Source organism: Hoplias malabaricus, chromosome 1, assembly GCF_029633855.1.
Source record: "Hoplias malabaricus isolate fHopMal1 chromosome 1, fHopMal1.hap1, whole genome shotgun sequence".
In the NCBI taxonomy this organism is placed as follows: Eukaryota; Metazoa; Chordata; class Actinopteri; order Characiformes; family Erythrinidae; genus Hoplias; species Hoplias malabaricus.
The window spans coordinates 39,629,903-39,648,362 of NC_089800.1; the positions used below are offsets into that span (position 1 = coordinate 39,629,903).

At 39.2% G+C, this 18,460-nt stretch overlaps 1 protein-coding gene across 1 annotated transcript; it reads right to left on the reverse strand.

Annotated features, from left to right (window-relative positions):
* Window positions 1-2,912: 2,912 nt before the first annotated feature.
* LOC136703697 (A disintegrin and metalloproteinase with thrombospondin motifs 15) lies at window positions 2,913-16,967 on the reverse strand. The gene is made up of 8 exons (XM_066678074.1): window positions 15,887-16,967; window positions 11,128-11,260; window positions 9,627-9,794; window positions 7,641-7,924; window positions 6,894-7,071; window positions 5,414-5,589; window positions 4,935-5,110; window positions 2,913-3,872 (listed from the first exon to the last, which is right to left on the reverse strand). The coding sequence occupies exons 1-8, from the start codon at window positions 16,799-16,801 to the stop codon at window positions 3,101-3,103; spliced, it is 2,802 nt and encodes a 933-aa protein (XP_066534171.1). The 5' UTR covers window positions 16,802-16,967; the 3' UTR covers window positions 2,913-3,100.
* Between the last annotated feature and the right edge of the window lie 1,493 nt (window positions 16,968-18,460).

The window sequence follows — 18,460 nt, forward strand, 5'->3', positions numbered from 1 at the left end:
CTTCAGTTACAGGCTCTGATGTACAAATTTCACTAAGGATAGTTTGGACTTTTCAAGAGTAAAGCATTTTGGATCATTTACTCTGTTCATCATGATTATGGAAATGTTTTTTAACAACAAGCACATTACAGGCATTTACAGTCCTGTCTCCAACTGTAACTGTAGTTCACAGGCACACTGTTCACTGACTAAGCTGGGATCCTTATATGCAAAAGTTTGAACACCCCTGATCAAACAACACATTTCCTTGATTTTCTGAGTGAAAAAAGTAACACTCTCCTACATGGAACCTCTTCCAAATTGGACCTTTTTCTGTAAAATTTCACCAGATGTTCACAATTCTATTTACTTGTTTTGGGGTCTATGAACAAGCCCATGCCTAATATATTTGTGGTAATTATAGTGCAGATTTATGGTTTGTAGCACCTACTCTATCTATTCCATTTTCATTTCACTCACTTCAGGAGTTTTGAGACTATAAACAGGGGCTTCATATACGTCAAATACTTTAACTGCTGGGTTTAATTGCTAAATTTGTGTTTACATCTATATTTTGTGTGACCAATGGATGACTAAACGTCTGTTTAATAAAGTTCTGAATAATTTCCTAAAATCAGTTTTGGAGGCCAAATGGTCAATATTCACATTTCTTTATCCAATGATCTCATTAAAGAGAGTGACCATCTGTCCTCAGATGGTTAAAAAGAAATGTTTTTTCCCCACATAAATAATCAGCATATAATGTAAATGTTCAGATTTCTGTTGTCTGCACAGAATGTGTAATTACTTTCATTTAGAAAATGAACAAAGTATGTAATTTAAACGTGTAATTTTGCCCCAACTTCTGCATTAAACTTCATATCCCCACCTATAACAATTCTTTTCAAATGCTCAGTCAGTGTGATTTTTTAGCACCAGAATGTTTTTTTTAAGTTCCAGTAAACATAAATATGACCACAAATAGTTGTCGTAGTATGTACAATGATGTTAAACATTTTCAGAATAACTAGACATAAAACCATTCAGTTATACATAAACAGATGCCAATATCAACGTATATAACTCAAGTTACATTTAAAACCTTTGGTAGTGCAAGAGCAATGTGGCTTTTTATATAGTTTACATTTTTCTTCACATTTAACATGTGGATTCAGAGAGCTTACTGATAATCAGATGTCTTCATATATTACGTTTTTTTTTTTTTGGGGGGGGGGTATTTTTTGTTTTGTATTTTCTCTCTTAGGGAATTTTCATCTAATATTCTGTATGATTTTATTGGCCTTGTTTATTTCTTTATTTTTTATAATATTTTTAAATTAATTTATTTTTTACTTCAGTGTTATTTTTAGAGGTAGGAATGTGTCACTTATCTCCTCATAAATGACACTAAAGTTTGTACTTCTGCCAGTCAGATAGGTTTGGCAATTGCTTGAATTGCCACACTGGTTGGCACAGTCTGCATCTGAAATGTTCGTCCTTTGAGGGAGGGAGGTGCCAAGTCATGTCTGAATGAAAAGTTTTTATACAATACTGCCTGCTTTTTGTTCCAATATCTGCTGAAATGATTAGTACACATAGTACAATGTATTGCACATGTATTGAAATGTGTCTCAAATGCAGTTCTGTTACATTTACCTTCATTTCAAAACACTGAGGCAATTAATGATGAGACAGTATGGACAGAAAGCATTGAGGTTTCAGAAAAAGATATAATGCAACCCACGAACAATGAAAAAGGGAATTGGACAAACACAGTCATGTTAAGATATCTGATTTGAATCAGATTTGCATTAAACAACAAATAAGGCCTGAATCAATAGGTTCTGGGTAAGATATTTCATTTATGTTGTCTTTTTGTTCCAATTACAGAAATCTAGTAAAAATGAATGGTTGTTCTTGATCCAATAGAAGGTCTACAAATTAACATCAGAACAAAAGTGCTGATTTCAACACTTAGAACATAAGATAAAAAACTGTCACTTGTTTCATACCCCTTACATCACTGGGAAGATGTTAAGGGTTTATAAGGGTTCAAGTAACTTTAGAGCATTTTCACATTTGGTCCACTTTTTTGTTTTCAAAAACATTGAAAACAAAAAATTTGTTTTCATCATTGGTGAGGTTTGTCTGGGCAGGTAAAAGAAGTAATCACATTCAGATGTGGACCAAAACAACCATACTGAGACCCTCAAGAGGAGGTGGTCTTTGTCATGTCCCAAATGAACTATGGTGCATTTTTGGTGACAACGTGATCCAACCTTTATCTGACACATCTTTAAAGTATATGCAGCAATTCGATTCCAAATGGAGAGCATTATGGGCACTCACCTTTCAAGCAGTGGCTTAAAGCCAAATTAAGCTTAACTTTGCAATGTGTTATCACGTAAACATAAATATGTTGGAATTTGTAGATATAATTTATAATAATAATAATAAAAATAATAATAATAATAATAATAATATTTTATATGTGTTTGAGGGCTCTGACTCAGAGGTTTTTACCTTCCTGCTCTTTTACAAAACAGAAACTTATCTTGTCTCTCCCTATAATCCTCAACATACTGGACACATCTTTTAATACTTTTCTGATGAGTTCACCACAGCTTTTCAACTCTACATGAAATCTCTGGATTATTAAAAACACTCAGTCAGGTCTGACCAGTCACTGGGGAGGAGATTCTGGAGTAGTTTGTAGTGATGTGTTTTAGTGCGCTTTTGCATTTTTGCCTGTGTGAGAACAAACCAAAGCAAGGGGAACATGCTCCAAAATTACAAACTCCTTAACTGTTTTGGACCAAAGCAAATGAACTACAGGTGTGAAAAATGTAGTTAAGTAACAGAACTGCACCAAAATCTGTTGCAGTTATTGTATTTGTGTGCCTGTCTGATACAATTCTTTTTATTTATATATATTTTTGATTTCAAACTTTAAAATAGCTACACATACACATTTTCCCCCAAAAAAGTGAAGCTAGTATAGCCATCAATGTACAAAACAAGATGAAAACCATTGTTGTATTTTTGAGTGTACGTTTGACAGTTTGTACCTTTGGGGTGACAAAAACGTACTTGTACAACACCCTGACAGTGTAGCAAGTCTTTAGCATGTTTGAATAATGCAGAAATCCAGTTCCTGGGGCTTCCTGTTGCCAGAACAGTGGTCTCTGGGTAGGTGCAGTCCTGACTGAGTGATGCAACGTAGAGGCCTTCTCTTATAGCCTTTCCCACAGCTTTTAGAACAAGCAGACCACTCTCCGATGCTCCATATGGGGCAAGGGTCACCACACACCCTGATGGTGCTAGGCCTTTGGGTGCTGTCACAATATGTGGCTGCTTTTCCGTTAGAGTCCAGACACTGGACAAGTCTTTTCTGGAAACCATTCCCACAGCTCACAGAACACTTCTCCCAGTCACCAGTCACCCACTTAATAGTGGACTTCTGATAGGATGGCTTCTTCAGCTCCACCTTATTGGTGTCCTCCAGAATACTGTTCTGGGCATGGGTCCTCTCTTCCTTCTTCAGGATCTTCTCCTCCTTGCTGTCCTTAATCAGGTAGTAGGAGTAGCGTACTCGAGGAGGTGTCATTTTGCCTACACATAGAACCTCCACCGACAGGGGCTCCTGAAGTGGTCTGGTGGTCTGCAGCGTCTCCACTGCTGATGACGTACCACTGTAGCGCAGCAGGCTTCCTTTCACTATGATGTCCCTCTCCACAGCTGAAACCACATAATTCCCATTGAGGAGATACTGGCCATATTTGTTTTTGACTGCTAAGTAGTTGTCATCATTGATTAAACCCCGGTAGCCACGCTGCCTGATGTCGACGTTTGAGGCTCCAACAGGGAGGGTGATCACAAAGTTGTATCCATGTCTGAAAAAAAAAGCACAGCACAATTAACTATTTCACACAGGTACTTTGATCAGTGTGAACCAGAGATGATCACAGTTTGTTTCACTGTAGTCTGTGTTAAATCTCAAGTCTCTGGAGTCTCGAGTCTTGAATCTCTTAGGGTAGATTCTGAGTCTTGAGTATTTGGGTTTAGAGGTAGAGATAAGTCTCAAACCTTTGGGATAGAGTCTGAGTTGAGCCTTGAATCTCTGTGGTTAGAATCTGATCTGAGTCTTGTGTCTCTGCAAATAATTTCTGCATTTCATTTTTATGTATAGTTGTATTTAGGTATGGTATGTATGGTTGGCAATGCAGAGCATAGAGTCTACATGGAACTGGTGGCACAGTGCATGCATTAATGGTGCCAGTGGGGCCTCAGTCACCAGGAAGGCTGATCTGTATCTAAATACAAAACCATGGTAGTCTGTAAACCTAGCCTGGAGGGGGATGGTCTGGGATGCTTGACCTCACTGTTAAGCCTTCCAGAGGTGCCATGGGCTAAATTAATCTAAACACCAATGAAGGGAGGTGCCTACCTTCTGACCCCTGAGAAGAACTGGCAATGTTGTGGATGCTGGCAGGAAAAGAGTGGCCTTATGTGAAGCTTTACTGAACTGGCATAGGGTATTTATATTATCCTGTGTATAATTAAAATTACAAGACACATCTCACTCCTTTTGTTATATGTTTAATTCTTAGTGCAATACCTACCAAGGCTGCTCTTGCATATATCATGTAATCTCAAATATAGTGCACTATGTAGTGATTAACATAATGACTGCTTCAACAAAAAAGAGTGCATAATATGCCTCACTGACAGCCAAATTTGATAATGGACTAATTTTGAACTATTAAGTTGTAGAAGCCAGAATTTAGTTATTTTAAATCCCACAATATGAAGGGACTATAGTGCCAAGTTATCAGTCTACATTTGAATTATAGTATTCTTGTAAACATTTGTGCACAGTGTTAATTGTCTGTTTATGTGGACTGAGCTTTAGGTCTACTCTCAGGGCTAATAATGCACCTCTGAATGGAACTTACATGGGTTTGGTGAAGACTCCGGTGACTTTTCTGCAGTTCTGGTTGTCTCCTCCACACACTCCACACTTGTCAAACTTCATGCTAGAGTTCAGCTTGCCATTGCAGCCTGCTTTGATACACTTTCCTTGAACGCAGAGTGCTGAAGTGTCAGGGGAACAGAGTGTTCCATCCACAACCTGTTTATGCAGATAAAACCCTCTGTCAGTACACTCTAAGAGCTAATGGGTTTTCACCTCACTAACAGATACAAAGCTTTGTGGTTGTAGAAGCTTGGACATACCATACCATCTACTCAGCACTAAGCCAGTATCAAAACAGCCTGCAATTGTTTTGTTCTAAGCCAGTAGTGATATTGAACATCTGTATATGATTGTGGGTGAGTGCTCTTTCTTGCTCTTATACCACATTAACTTTGAAACAACCAGCAGACCTCACCCTCTCCCTCTGCACAACAATCAAGAGATAGCACTTTTCCACACCTTTGGAGAGAGCACATAGAAATATCCCGTGCCATTGGCTCTGCAGATGAGCTTGCATCTATCTTTAGGGGAGACTCCAGAGTATTTAGGGACCCACACCACTGAGGATCCAAGTCTGTTGGTGTTGAGGGTGAAGCCGTTGAAGGCTTCACACTGCTCCTCACGAAAGGTTTTTCCTGGAAACATCAATACAGCATGAATACACTGCATAGTCACAATCAAACTCACAGTGTAACAATATATTAACATATGCTGTTCAGTATATATAACTATTGATTAAAGACAGATGAGGAAGGGATTGGAGACATCATGTACCAAAGAATTATGGGTGATCAGTGTGTGTGTGTGTGTGTGTGTGTTTCTCTTTCTTTCTGTGTGTATATATATATATATATATATATATATATATATATATATATATATATATATATATATATATATATCAGAGGCGATTGCTCTAAGACTGCAAGTGAAAGCTCAGCTTCCCCTAAAATGTCAAAAAATAAGTGATCAAATATATACTGTTGTGTGTACATGTCATTGAATAAATATGCACTACAACGTGCTCAACTTTTGTTCAGAATCAGCTTCTTATCACTGGTAAAGACGCAGCTTTCCTCTCAATCATTCCCGCAGCTTCACAGTGCTTTAAACAGTGTAGACGCTGAGCATCCACAGAGTTCAATAGCAAAGCAGCGAAACGAGTCATTGGATAAATGCTGGGCTTTGTCCCGCCCGTCGGACACTCAGCGTCTCTGGGGGTCTATGGGGCAGCGGGCTGGCCTCGGCTGGCCCGGACGCTCAGCTTCTGCATGATGATTGGATGATCTGTCTGAGGCTGAATCCCTTTTTGATTGACAGCGAAATGAGCGAATCAGCGATCCTTTAGTGTAAAGATCTGTGGGAGCATTACATTTTCATTCTGTTCTGAGTTGAACCGGAGACTTTCTTAATCCTCTTAGCGGCATTTTCTTTGTTAAAAACAACTAGCGACAAATCGAGCTTCATTTTCTGGTGGGGTTTTTGTAGCTGCTTGTGTTTAGAGACTGGAGACGGGTGCTGCTGAGCCCCTCAACCATCACAAAGCACTCACAGGCGGACACACTTCACATGGGCCATGGCTGTTTAAGCAGCCTAGCTCTGCTGGCCATTGAGAGGACACTAGTCAAGTCCCTGGAAAAGACGCCATGTTGGTACGACAGGGTCACAGATCATTTTCTTGAAAAGGAATGGAGGGTAGAACTTACGTATAAATAAACTGACACATTTTATGATGTAGGCCGAAATTGAGCTTCCCCTCCTTGAAAGACCAGCATCCGCCACTGATATTTTATATATATATATATATATGTGTGTGTGTGTGTGTGTGTGTGTGTGTGTGTTAAACAGAGAAAATATTCTGGTATTCTGGACTCTATAAGAGAGCTGGAAACTCCCCACATGAAGAAACTGTGTTCACATCAACACGAAGCCAGATTACCTGAGTTTTTACATGGTTCCAGATTGCAGGAACGATATTTCACACGCAAGCCTTGGCAGTATTTGCCCCCTCTTTCTGGAACAGGGTTGCTGCAGTTTCTCTTAGCCAGCTGAACTCCTCCCCCACATGTCCGAGAGCAAGATCCATATGACCCCCATTTACCCCACTGACCATCTACCTGTAGAAAAAGTAATGATCAGATCACATACTGCACATGTTGTTTGTCCAGAAATGAAGAAACTAGAAAAGATTTCCACACAGATAAGTTTCGTTGTTAGAAGTTTATGTTCTCAGTCCAAGGTCTGGAGTACCTCTAACACACCTAGTTCATATTAAAATTGTTTACATTCTTTTAACATTACATTATTTTAATGTTACATTCATTCATTCATTCGTCTGTAACCGCTTATCCAGTTCAGGGTCACGGTGGGTCCAGAGCCTTCCCGGAATCACTGGGTGCAAGGTGGGATCACACCATGGAGGGGGCAGAAGTCCCCCACAGGGGCGACACATTCACTCACACATTCACTCACACTGAACACTTTTGTCTATAAATTACTTTTCCTGACCACGCTGTTGTATGAATGTAGAAGCAATTATAGGAAATATCTATGGGGAACTGTAGTTCTGTCTGGTTTGTTTACGTTCAGAAGCTTTTCAGGAACTTATTTGTAACTACCGCACAATATATTTAAAAGCAATGTGATTATCAGTTAAGCTTTAAGAGTACATCATATGTAATCTCACCTTGGCTTCAGTATTGTTTCTCTTTTCTGTACATGCCCCTTTGTAGCAGACCTTGTTGGTGCCACAGCTGGTGCCATCAGCCCAGGGGAAGTGTCGAGTCTGGCACACTAGCTGCCCCCTGGCCTGTCCAGTGCACCACAGCTTGGAACAGGCTTGCATGTAAGGGCAGGGCTTGGATCCGGAGCCAAAGGCCAGTCCGCACTGGCGACTAAGGCTGTAAGTGAGACCTGGAGGGTCTTCCGGAAGAGCCAGCAGCTTCTGAGGCTGGTCCAGTAGACAGTCACCTTATGCAGAAAGACCAGGTCTTATTATAAAACAATATACAGAGATGATTAATTAAAGTCCAGAAAGTAAACATTTGCTTCAAGTGGAACAAAATTCTGATTAAAAGTTTTAATTTTCAACCTGAATTATCTGCCTTTTATAAATGTGGTTTTATACATAAAAGACTGGAAAGTGAATTCCCCTTCCAGGTAGTGGGGGGCTATAACAATCATTTATATCATGGCTAAATACTTATTGGGCCATGCCAGCTAAAACGTAGCTATTGCTATATCTGTTGGAAACAGTCTTACTCACTTCTGTGTTTCATGATTTATGTTTTTTTTTAAACACTTAGCCCTGCACATTTTGTCTTTTTAGCCCACATATTTTGTCACCTTGTAGTCCTTAGAATCAGCATTTTTGACCAGTTAAATATCTTTTGAGACTTTGAGGCATTGCTTCAGTATTTCTAAATTAAGCCTTCACTTCATTGGTGCCATCTATGTTATGAAGTACTCCAGTCCCTTTCCAAACACAACAGCCCAACCACACTGTGCTGCCACCTTAATTCTTCAGAGTTGGGACAGTGTCCTTTGGTTTTAAATCATCACCCTATTTCATCCTTACCTAGCGCTGATCATTATGTTCAAACGTTTTAGGTTATGTTTCATCACTCTATCACTCTATTAATGTGGCATGCATAGACACTTTGGAACATGATGTCTCCAGCTCCTTCAACAGTCCCGTTGTCATCGGTCACTAATAAATAGATTGTTATACATTGAATGATCACTGGGTTAGGAACACCTACCTTTTTCGACACTCATTTTCTCAGCTCCACTGACCATACAGGATCACTTTGTAGTTCTACAATTACAGACTGTAGTCCACCTGTTTCTCTGTATACATTCATATCCCCATTTCACCCTGATCTTCAATGGTCAGAACCCCTACAGGAGGTTGATGAATTATTTGGGTGATGGATTATTCTGATCACTGTTGTGACACTAATGTGGTGATGGTGATGTGTTAGTGTGTGTTATGTGAAGGTACGGGTGGAGCAGACACAGCAATGCTGCTAGAAATCTACAACGTGTTCCTGTATGGTCAGTGGAGCTGATATAATGGACAATGAGTGTAGATACAAGGTACGTGTTCCTAATTCAATTATCATTCAAAGTATCTTTATATAGACATTGATATAGATTAGAATCAATTTTGCCAAATTTTAGCACCAATTATCAGTCTTCACCTTTTATTACCAATTATTAATCTTCACCAATTTCACAGATCAGTGAGTCGTGCCTGATCGTACACAGTGTAGGATGATGAGGTCGAGCATATGCTTCCTGAAACTTGTTAAATCTAACAAAAAAATTTCAGCTTCTGAAGAAAAATATAACTTCCACTGACAGAAGTAGATTGTGTCCACCAAGGGAAGGGAACTCTCAGTAACACTGATAATTATTTACTGCATTAAGATGGTCTGTTTTGTAGTGAATTTAAAAATAGCTTTATTATGAACACAATTTCACCATACAAAACTCAGGCTATTCCTGATGCCTTTCTCTTTCAGGAACTGTGTAGATTGTGCCAGGCTACATTGTGTGGTCCCCCTTGTTTTAGTGAGTGCGTAGGTGAAGTGTTATGACAGCTGGCATGTTATCAAAGGCACACAGTAGTGTAGGACGGAGTTAATGGAGGCAGGTTGTCTGGACTAACCGTGGCCACTGTCCAGGAAGTCAGTGATGATGGCAGCGCTGCACACAGACCAAGGAGTGTTGCGGTCTATCTGGATGAGGGTAGGGGACATCATGTGGTTGTTCTTCAGTTTTCCAAACACCTCCTCACATGCTTTCACATTGTCATGAGGCATATTGAGCACATGACCTGGACAAGAAACAACAAGAAATATGACATGTTTATCATTGAAATAGTTGCATTTAAAAAAACAAAATCCCCTCTGGTCATCCATTAAAGCAACGAGCGTTTTAGTGTTTTAACTTTAAAATTACAGCTTTCAGTATCATTGTGATGCTACACTGACCTGCAATAGGGAGAATAGAGCCTATGTCAAGGCTACTCCAGGCTCAGCATTGCAGAAACTGAACTATGTAAGTTATGGAAGAGGGTAGGAATGCTGACATATTTTGCTCATTATATTATTTAGCACATTTAACAGCACACAAACTGAGGTAGGAACACACCCTGGACAGGGCACCAGTCCATCACAAGGCATCAAACACTCACCCAGACACGCACTCACTCACACCTGTGAACAATTTAACACAGCCAGACAACCTAAAAACATAGTGTTTTGGGATTACAGGGTGAAACTGGAGCCCACAAAATTCACCCACGCAGACACAGGGAGAACACAGCTGTGACGTACAATGCCATATTTAAGTTTGTTCTCTTGTAGGATGTGCTAACTTATTTTCATTCAGAAAATCACCAGAGGTGTCCAAGCATTTGTCTCTGACTATATTAAGGCCATTCATTTGTTAGCATGTGGCAGAGCTTTCCCATCTGTCTCTGTTTAAAACTCTGCTTTCACAGCGATTAAGAAAGGATCTAAAACACTTTATAGCTTAATAGCAGCTGTCATTGTTTTAGTCATTAATAACACATCCTCGACTGCAGTTTAGTGGCAGCTGAGACTTGCTTTGAGCGACAGTTGTCTTATAGCATCAAAGCAGGGAGAGAAAGAGTTTAGGAATAAGCAGAAGATTGATTTAAAAGGACCACCAACTTGACAGATTGTTATTAATATTTACCACATTGAGGGTCTCTGATAAATCAGGGGTTTGGCTGAGGTCAAGGGCTTTCAATGGAACATATGATGACTTTATGGCTGTGACTTATGTGGAAGTCACAGTCTTTGAAATGTGACGTATTGATGGGTGATAAATGACAAGTGGTTGTTATTATTATCAGTTCAAAATTGGTGTTATGTGTGATAACTCTATAACACAAAACATTTGTGCATGCCACAATGATTATTATGTCCTATTAATTTCTGTTGAACGTGTATGTGTAGTGTTCTCTATTACAGGCTTTGTTCTATATTACAGGTCAGTGGAGCATCACTATAATTTTGTGATAGTATTCCCTAAAGCAAATGATTAAGAAAAGTTCATCCTAGGCCATATGAGCACACAGAAGGGGCTTTATATATGCATATTAAGTTTAGGCTATTATTAAATACTAAGTATGTGCTTACCTAGTTCATGAGCTGTGGTAAAGGCTGAGGGAAGGCCATCATCCTCAATGACTGAGCAGCTTCTCTTAGGGTCACACACTGTTCCAACATCAGCCATGCCCAGAGTGTCACAGGTGGTGGCTCCACACAAGTCCTAGAACAATTACAAATGATTGGTCAAGGCCTGTGGGAAATGGTCTAATCACATGGACATGCTTTGAGTCAGCGGTCACTATACAGCAAGATTTGAATTATTCTCACATTTGATAAAGTCAGCAGAGTAGGCCAGTTAAAAACACATGGGCCAATATTTAAACCACATTCAGGAGAAAGATTAAAAAAATGAGACTTTATAAAGATGACAATAAATCTTCAAAGCTGTGATGGTATAAGAGGGAAAAAATGAATGAATTTTATTGTAATTGTATAAAAAAAAATTTGAGTTAATGGCAGTTATGTAAAAATGACAAATGACAAACACATTTATATAAGAGGCATTGCTCTAACATAAATAAATGGAAAAAATTAATCTAAACATGTGTCCACTAAGCTCTGTTTCACATTGTAAGACTCGCGTTACACTTTCTGTGATTTGACAATGAGCGTGTTTAGTATTGGTCAACAGTATGGATCAATGGTGAATACTAGATAAATTAATTAATGATAGTTACTGTTCTATAATGCTTTAACACCCCCTAAATTGATTTTCATACTTCGGGTCAACCACCACAAATGTGCAGCATCCATCTTGAAGATGCGCCAGCAGTCAATCTACACCTGTACATTCACTACACATCAGCTTTTGTATAAGAGGACTAAAAGGAATGATTAAGCAATTATTTTCTGAAGATTGTGAAGATTAGGAGGCAAGGAATGGTCACAGTAGCAGATTTTAGCCAGAACATTGGACTAACAACCTTACTCGTTTTGGGGAACTGCCCTGGGGACTCTTTATGAGCTGAGAGAATCAGGTCCTTGGTTTTACATCTCATCTGAAGGAAGATCTGTCCAAATAATGAGTCACTGCAATGACCAGCATGGGTTGCCAAGAATTTCTATAAAGGTCTGTAGTTAAAACATAGGTGGAAACAGAGAGCGAAAGGCTCAGGGCCACCTGTTGCCCCAAGAATAAAAAGGCATAGTTCAGAATGTATTTCAGTAACATCCTCCAAAAGAGGCAGAAAAGTATTCAAAGCTCATTTTGACACCAGCTTTACATTACATAATCACAATCATTCTGCACTGTTACACTGAACATAGCTGAAAACAAAAAGGAAGGTTGAAATTATAATGGATGAAACACTCATATGCTTCTTTATTCATATAAAGTTGAGACATGAGATATAAAGCCTCTTGCACAATGTATTGGCAACACTTTATTTAGACAACTTTGTAGAGGCTCCAGCTGACTTTAACTGAGATTCAGTCTAATATCTGTGAAATGAAACTGGGCTTGAAGTTGGTGCTGAAAGGTTCTACTAAATATAACTCCAACACAAAACTCCAATCCAACCTTAAAACAAAACTTACATCTAGTCCTACACCTACCCTTTACAATAATGTTGTTATTCAGGTATCAACAATTTGTTAATAATTCAAGGGACCATGAATATATGTGGCCGATATATGTGTACCTGTATTACACATGGGATTTTGTTATAGAATACAACTGTAGCATTTTCAAGCTATATGCTAAAAAAAATCTGCTCATAAGAGTTAATAATTTGGACAATGCAGTTATTTCCTGGTGTGCATTTGGCTCATTAGCAATTATGCCAAATGTTTTTGTTGTTGTTGTTGAGTTTGAATAATATGTGTTTTAAACTATGGTTATACAGTCCATAGTGATGTTGCTCAAAGCTGAAACGAGATTGTCAGGTAGAGCATGATATTTGAAATTCCCCAAATGTATTATGCCCCAAATTTTAATTTCCAGAATTAATTCCACATGTCTCTGACAAAAAAAAGCTTCTGAAACTGGACACAGCTAGCCTTTCTATTTATATTGTTGTAGTTAATGCGATATTGTTTTTTCTGGTTTTGTAATTTTGATCTTTATATTTATCATTTTTATATATTATTTCCTTGTCTTTTATTTTTGTTTATTCTTATCAATTATAAAACACTTTGAGGTAAAAGTGGTACATTAATAAATTATTACTTACAATTAAAATATTTGTTTATAGCGACAAAATTTCGAACGCTTCTAAATTTGGCTTAGAAATGTTTTGCTCTTGTCTTTACATATGAGTGTTATTTGTATGTAAGGACTATACCAAAAACGTGAGGAGATTTATGTGCTGTGGGTACGGAAACCTGACACTCCTGTCACTCAGCAGGAGAATGCAATCACAGTTTGGAGGTGTGGGAGGTGAAGGGGTGGTGGTGGGTTTTGTCGTCACAGGAAATTGAAGACAGAGAAGAAGATTTATAGGCTGTGGATTGAGTAGGAGGAGGAATTTGGAGCATGGTTATGCCCAAACTTAAGTTATTTCATTGAATTCACAATTCAAAAAGTTTATTTCAGCAAGTCTATGCACAGAGTGAGACTTAACTGAGATCTCCATCAACTACATATAACTACAGTGATATTAAGGAGAACTTTTCTAGACTTGTATTTTCTATGGCCAACCATATGATACTTCTGTCCTCAGGCTGTATTGCTAATTTAGTGAAGGGACAGCCCCCACCCAGAACAACTTGACCCTACCTTCTAGAAAGTGCAAATCTAATAAAGTGGACTTGAACCCTTGACCTTTTGATTCACAGACAACTTCTCCAACCACATTGCTGCCAGCACCTGAGTATATTGTGCATATTGTCTGTACTTAAAAAAATACTGACCAGCTCTTTCATTGGAAAGAGGCACTGTTGGATTTAGGCATATGCAACATGGGCAACCACTCAGGGTTGATGGAGTATTGACAAATAAAAAAATATATATTTATTTAGTGAGGTTTCCTCACCATTTGCTAGCTCTCTGGTCTGTTTGTACATTTGAAAAAGGTCCAGTGTTTGTAAGTAGCTATGGCTCTGTCAATAGGGAAAACCCCAAAATGGCTCAGGCATTCTCTCTATGTGCGTCAATCATTGAAACACAGCAAATCTGGAAGCATTTGGAGGGTGGGGAGACCTGCAACCTTGAAAAGCATGAAAACAGATGATGATGTTGCTCTATTTATGCTCTAGAAGTAGGTACATTTATTTGACTCCTAATCTGGGAGACCGTAACTGAAAAGTAAACACATACTGAAAGTGCTACAAAACTAAACAGGTCAAAGAGTAAATAAAAACCTTCAGATAAGTTAAACTTCAGCCTTGTACATGCTACAGTGCTAATTCATACTCAAAAATACTGTTCTACCTTTAAAGATGTGAAACTTCTGAATGAAATCAAAACAGATGGAGTTTAGATATGGGAAAATCATCTACATTCCCTATTGTCTGTTTTCCTGTCAGTTCCACGGTTTGCTTCTGTTTACGTTATAATCCCACCTTGGTTGGCGTCACCCTGGATTCTGTGTATGAAATATCCATTTCACTGATGATTGAATTTAGTGTTATGATCACTGTAACTGTAACAAAACACTATTATCTTTTCTACAAGAGTAGCCTGGCTCTTTTGTCACATTACACTGAGAAGTGGTAGGTAGGGACAGGGTGGGTTGGGTTGAAGTCCCCCAAAGCCTAATGTAGAGGGGAGCAGGGAAATCTGTCAGACAGCATACTTCTAACTTTAATGTGCTAAAACAATTAGTAAAAACAGGCAGTGACACAATTACATCCTACTAAATCAACCACAATTCACTCATAATAGACTGATATTATGTTATTTTGGTTTGTGTCTGAAATTGTTATTTAAAAAACCCTCCAAACGGGGGTGGGATGGTTGCCCAAGGCGTCACACAAACTAGAACTGCCCCTGGATTTATTAGTGTGCGTGAAATGTTAAACAAAACTGCTGCTGCTGTTGTTGTTCCACTTATGGCTGCTCCCATAAGGGGTTGCCACAACGGATCAAGTGATCCGCTCAGTCAGCTTGGAACAAGTTTTATGCTTGATGCCATTCCTGATGCAAAACAGGCTCCACAAAGACAGTGACCTAGAGCAAGAACCAAACACAGGACTCAAACCCCCCAGAGTTTTTAGGCATCGAAATCACCATGCTGCACCAAATTAATATCAATAAATTCCTAAACTTCAACAGTGTTTCACTTTCAAATCTCACCTCACAAACCATTCGCTTGTAATGAAACATGCAGATGTTTAATTGACTTCATATTTGCAGTAAAAGGTTAGAGAACCACTATTAACCTACACTATACTGCCATCAGTTTGTGTCCAACTTTTGTAGTTCTCCTTCTCCAATAATAGCTTCTTCTTTTCTAATGTGGCTTTAAAACATATTTAAGAATATTTTGAGAAGATCTGATGCATTCAGCCACAAGTGCATTAGTCAAGTAAAGTCTAGGTAATGGATGGATATCCATTACTCCAGGGAACACAGATTCACTGCTCCATAACCCAGTCCTGGGGTGCATTAAACCTCTGTATCCCATGATAGACATTGACACTTACCTTTTGCTTAAGGATGTTACACCCACAAGGAGATTGTCTTAGTGAGTGCCCACATTTATGACATTTCCGATAATTCTCCACTCCAGGTGTTCATGGAGTGGGAGCTCCTTGGTGCTACAACACATCTGGCTGCATCCTCACTAATAAAAGCAGCTTAACAGCTGTAAAGAGCTACTCCCCTCTAGTTTGAGAGTGAGCTTACCTGCTTGGTGAATAGTATAGCAGTGTCCCAATACTCTGGGTGCTTGTCGCTGACCTTGTTGAGCTTCTTCTGCCAAGTGCAGAAGTTCCTCAGTGTCAGAGCTGCATTGCTGGAGATCTTGGGCCCCTTTTCAGGCTCTGTGATAACCATGAACTTGACCACCACGATGTTGATGAAGTTGAGGATGCTGGGGTGTTTGTACAGCTTGGCTGCCACAGACATGAGAGTCAGGAGGTAGTGTTTAAGATCATCACCATGGAACTTGGCCATGGAGTCATCGGCCACAATCAAGACCTCTACATGTCTGGGGAGGGATGCAAACCTTTTAGATCTGGTCATGCCTTTCAGCACAGTTTCTGTCTGATTCCTCAGGTGTCTGTGCTTGTACTTCTCCAGCGACTCTGCAATGCGGTGGTGAGGAGGAGACGCCACCCCACACCTTGAGGTTGAGTTGTGAGGGTCTGTGTAGAGGCTCCTTTCAATGATGTGAGTGTTTGCGGCACTTGAGGCACTGTGATTCCCTCTGGGCTGGAACAGGTACTCCATCCCGTGGTAGGAAAAAACTCCCCGCACTCCTGCACACAGGCTGACGGCTGCAAAAGAAGAAGCGTCTGAGTTCACTTGTCCAGAGAAGAAACAGTGCCTCAGCTCAGAGATAGGAGCTGCTGTTGGAGATGGAGAGCTCTCATCGGTAACAGCAGGTGCAAGGAAACTAGAGTCAGGTAAGAGGTGGAGGTAAAAGTCTTGCCTAAAAGCCCTTATTTGCATCATAACATCAGGTTTAACATTACTGATTTCTCCATTCCCTTGGTCAAGATGCACAGGCTTGCAGAAATCGATTTCCATGCACATGTATGAGTGGATATGAAGCAGGAGATTAAAAAGAAAGCATATAACGCGTGATAACATGGACATTGTTGATTCTGCAGGGATATCCGTAGAAACCGATCACTCAAAAAGATGCGTTCCTCTTAACTGCATTCCTTTATATTCCGGTAAAAGTCCACACATAATCCATAATGTTGTAGCACTGAACACACTCTGGCTCCTCTCTCTCTCTCTCTCTCTCTCTCTCTCTCTCTCTCTCTCTCCCCACTCTTTGTAAACATTGCGGCTCTGAAGCGGACTTCGTTGCTCGGAGGCGCAGCGCGAGGGTGATTGGACTCTTGGACACGCGCACGTTTTCGCTGCAGCCAATCAGCGAAGAGAGCGGCGCCAACTGCACTGATGAATGAGATCAAACAGAAAAACGTGGTTTGACTTCAGCAGCCAAACCACAATGATATATTCTCTCTCTCTCTCTCTCTCTCTCTCTCTCTCTCTCTCAAGATTGCTTGGCTAGAGTAACAGAAGTAAATAAATGTCCTCACAAGACCAGCAAAAATAAGAAAAAAGGAAATAACAAAAGGACTGAGTTGATATAGACGAAATAGGCTGCAACTAAAGACTATTAAAAGTATATTTTTTATGGTATTGAGAAACAATACAATATCAAACAAACAATAAAACAACTTTGATTTTTTTAAAATTATTAATTCATTAATTTTAATGTGCAAAATCTAATTTGCAAAATATTTTTTAATGTTTTTTTCTATAGGTGTATCTTTATATTTCTCTATATTTATGTATAAGTCCAAGCATATGTCTGTAGCAGTGGAAACATTCCACAAAGTCAGGAAAATAAATGAATACATTTCATATGGCTGTATCCCGCTGTGTTTTATGATAAATTGAACTGAACTCTTCAAAACACTGGTGAGGTGGTTTAAGAACTGGCCCTAACCCGAGCACCACTGGCCTCATTCTCTCTTGTCAGCTAGGATGGCCCTCCATCTTCCCTCATCACATGCACATAGTCATAGATGACTATACAGATATGGATATTAAGCACATTGTTCTAATCCTGAGTAGTTACAAAAGAACATGTAGGTGTTTCTCAGAGGAGCATATATTTACCTTCACCCTTATAAACTGTTAGCATAATGTGATTGGGGTAGCCTTTGCAAAAATGTTGATCTGGCAAATCTGGCATCTCTAAATTAGTTATAAAACATACATACATAAAAGCGTGTTTTACTCCAAAGGCTAATACATACGTTTTAAAGACAGGTGCTTGGTGTATTTTTTAGTTCATTTCGCCCCCTGGTGTTTGACGTATCAAACATGGATTGGTTGGTTATTCAAATTATTAACGTAAAGGTAAATATTAAATTCCGTGATTTGAATTATGTTGTGCTCATTTGTTGATCCTTACAAAAACCTTCTAAATCAACCAAATGCATTTAACAGAAGAAGGCTAAAGCTTTTGACACCACCTGAACTAAATCACTGAGCTCAAAGTTGTGGAGAATGGCAACTGCACATCCCCACATCACCACCTCTTGGAGATGAAGGTGTGTTACAGGCTTTCTTTAATGATTTAGACCGAAATCTGTGAATTCAGTGAAAAACTTCCTCGGGTTTTACTGTTGTCCTAAGAAAAATAGCAAAAGTCAATTCATGTATAAAAATACATTCCCATATATTATATATATATGCATATATTATATTATGCATAATTTGGTGTTATGAGCT